The sequence below is a fragment of the Mirounga leonina genome, unplaced genomic scaffold, assembly GCF_011800145.1.
Source record: "Mirounga leonina isolate KUSES-001 unplaced genomic scaffold, KU_Mleo_1.0 Mir_376, whole genome shotgun sequence".
NCBI lineage: Eukaryota > Metazoa > Chordata > Mammalia > Carnivora > Phocidae > Mirounga > Mirounga leonina.
Genome location: NW_023270718.1, coordinates 5868595 through 5871458, shown reverse-complemented (window position 1 = coordinate 5871458; position 2864 = coordinate 5868595). Strand labels below are relative to the sequence as shown.

Here is a 2864-nt window from a genome sequence, read left to right as displayed (position 1 = left end):
GTCTGGACTCCTGGGTCTGAGGGAGGAGGGGCTGGGGCCCTGATTCTGGGCCTGAAGGAGGGGCTGGGGGCCCAGACTCCTGGGTCTGAGGGAGGAGGGGCTGGGGGTCTGGACTCCTGGGCCTGAGGGAGGAGGGGCTGGGGCCCTGATTCTGGGTCTGAGGGAGGAGGGGCTGGGGGCCTGGACTCGTGGGTCTGAGGGAGGAGGTCGAGGTCAGTGCTCTCGATGCCTGCCCCCAGACCCCTACGTAAAGGCCTCTCTGATCAGCGAGGGGCGGCGTCTGAAGAAGCGGAAAACCTCCATCAAGAAGAACACGCTGAACCCCACGTACAACGAGGCGCTCGTGTTCGACGTGGCCCCGGAGAGCGTGGAGAGCGTGGGGCTCAGCATCGCGGTGGTAGACTACGACTGGTGAGGGGCGTGGCCCGGGCGGGGGGGGTCAGGGGGTGTGCCCGGGCCCGCCCCCTCCCTCCCCGGCCGCTCACCGCCGCTCCCTCCCCCAGCATTGGGCACAACGAGGTGATCGGCGTGTGCCGCGTGGGCCCGGACGCCGCCGACCCCCACGGCCGCGAGCACTGGGCGGAGATGCTGGCCAATCCCCGCAAGCCCGTGGAGCACTGGCATCAGCTGGTGGAGGTGAGCGGGGAGGCCACCCAGTGCCCCTGGCCCTCCATTCCCGCGCTCATGCAGTCATTCACGCGGAGCGTCCGTCTTTATGGGCTGCGGAGTCAGACCGCTTGGGCTGGAATCCCGGCTCTACCAACTTGAGCTGTGTGACTAAGAGCACGTTGCTTAACCTCTCTGTGTCCCCTCAGTTTATTCTGCTGGGTGATGGGCTTGTTAATAGCATCTAAAGTTAGGATAGATGTGAGGATTCAGTGAGTTAATGCAAGATTAAGTGTCTGCCTCTCAGTAAGGGCTCGTCAAGGGGTCAGTTACTCTTGCTATTATTTCCCATGATGCTAAGCCCAAAGTAAAAGGGAAAAACTGAGTGATAAGATGGAGCAGGGTTGGGGGTTTGGGGGGTTTGGGTTTGGTTTGGTTTAAAGCAGGCTGTAATTGAAAATCACTGGATTGTGGTTTACTGGGTGGGGATCAACAATTTTTTCTTCATAAGAAAATGAAGTCAAAACAGAACAGAACAGAAAATTTCACAGGGCAGCACCCATTGTAAGGATCATACCATCTTTTCTTTCTTTCTTTCTTTCTTTTTTTTTTTTTTTTGTCTTGTGGATTGTGGTCCAAAAGGCTTGGAAGTCTGGGAGTTAGAGGACATCTGGACAAGGGATGGGGGGTGCCCTTTGGCTTAGGGTGTCCTGACGGGCCTCTCAGTGGAGGTGACATTTGAGCAGAAGCCTGGAGATTGAGAAGGAAGGGGCCTAAGTGAAGGTTTTGAGGTTAGGAGAAGCTCGAAGGGAGAGAGCACGGCTAGGCAGCTGGGTGTTTCTCCTAAGCAAGAAGAGACAGGGGCAGGCCCCTGAGCCTGGAGCTGAGAGGGAAGGGGGAAAAGGGCAGATAACAGGAGGCCAGCAGGTCACGTGAGAACAAGGTTGCCATTTTTTTAAAGCTAAAAATCATTTATGATCATCACATCGTCAAGAGAAATTCTCAAATATGGCCATTCTCTCATTTGAAACAAACAAAAAAAGGACAGAAGTAGATTTTGAAGATTCTATCCATGAATTTGCTGTCTTTAAAGCCAAGACAGTAAAATCATACTAAATTCTGTTTAGAGTATAAATAAACATTTAAACTTAATGTACTGTGACTTACAACACACATACTCTTCATTGTTTTCGATATTTTAAAAATAATTTTAAATTTCCAGAAAAAAAATTACCCATAAAAAATACATGAAAATAAGGCTGCTTATTTTTCCCCTTTGTCTCAGGCTCTGATTTGACATGGGACTGACCTCTATTTAAAATTTGATATCTTGCTCATCGTGGATTTTTTTGGATTAAATCTGATTTTTAAAAATATTGCATTGCAATAGTAATTATCTTGAGTGCTGAGTTTGGATACACCTGAAATTTTGCACCCAGGGTGAACTCCTCCCGGACCTGACTGTAGCTCAGCCTCACTTTGGACTTTGCTTCCACGGTGAGGAGGGATTTTAAGCGGCAGAGCACAGAGCTCAAGTGTGAGTTTTGAGAAGACTGTGACTCTATTTAGAGAGACAGATGGCAGCTACTCTCTTCTTCCGCCACTCACTCTTCCCCTAATTTACTCACTCATCCCACAAACTTCTCCAGAAGCTCCCGTGCGCTATGCTCATGCTGGGCAATGCTGGGAGCACAGAGAGGAATGGAACCCTGGCTAAGTGGGGTCCTGACCCTGGCTTTCAGCCAATAGTACCATAGTGAATGGCCCCAGAGGGTCTTTCTACCCCCAGCACTGACCCTGCCCCTTCTCTGCTCACCACCCTCCCCAGCTCCCCAGAGCCTCCAAAATGGAGTCCAAGCTTCTTTGAGGCCCCTCTGAGGTTCTGCCCCATCATCTCTGCAGCCTCATCTCACCTCACATTTCCAGTGACTTTTTCTTTGTGCCTCAGTTTCCCCATCTATAGAATAGGACTGTAATACCACTTGGCTCATCGCTTCAGAGCTGAGTGAAAAAAGAGCGTTGTAAATGATGAAAACAGGTTTGATGTCTTACTATGTTGATTATTAGCGGTTGTCTTGCCTCTGTTCCCCCACGAACCTTCTGGATTTCCTTATTCAGGAAAAGACTCTGTCCAGCTTCACGAAAGGCAGCAAAGGATTGTCAGAGAAAGAGAACTCAGAGTGAGGGGTAAGGAACCCAGACCAGGGGAGGAAGGAGGTGGGGGTCCTGGACTCCTGGGTCCGAGAGAGGAGGGGCTG

At 51.2% G+C, this 2864-nt stretch overlaps 1 protein-coding gene across 1 annotated transcript in view; it reads left to right on the top strand.

Annotated features, from left to right (window-relative positions):
* The window catches only part of SYT3 (synaptotagmin 3), an 11247-nt gene extending 8457 nt beyond the window's left edge, over window positions 1-2790 (top strand). The window contains exons 6-8 of the mRNA XM_034987006.1: window positions 240-411; window positions 504-636; window positions 2725-2790. Coding sequence (XP_034842897.1) covers window positions 240-411; window positions 504-636; window positions 2725-2790 — 371 coding nt within the window. The remainder of the gene's footprint in view (window positions 1-239; window positions 412-503; window positions 637-2724) is intronic.
* Window positions 2791-2864: the final 74 nt, after the last annotated feature.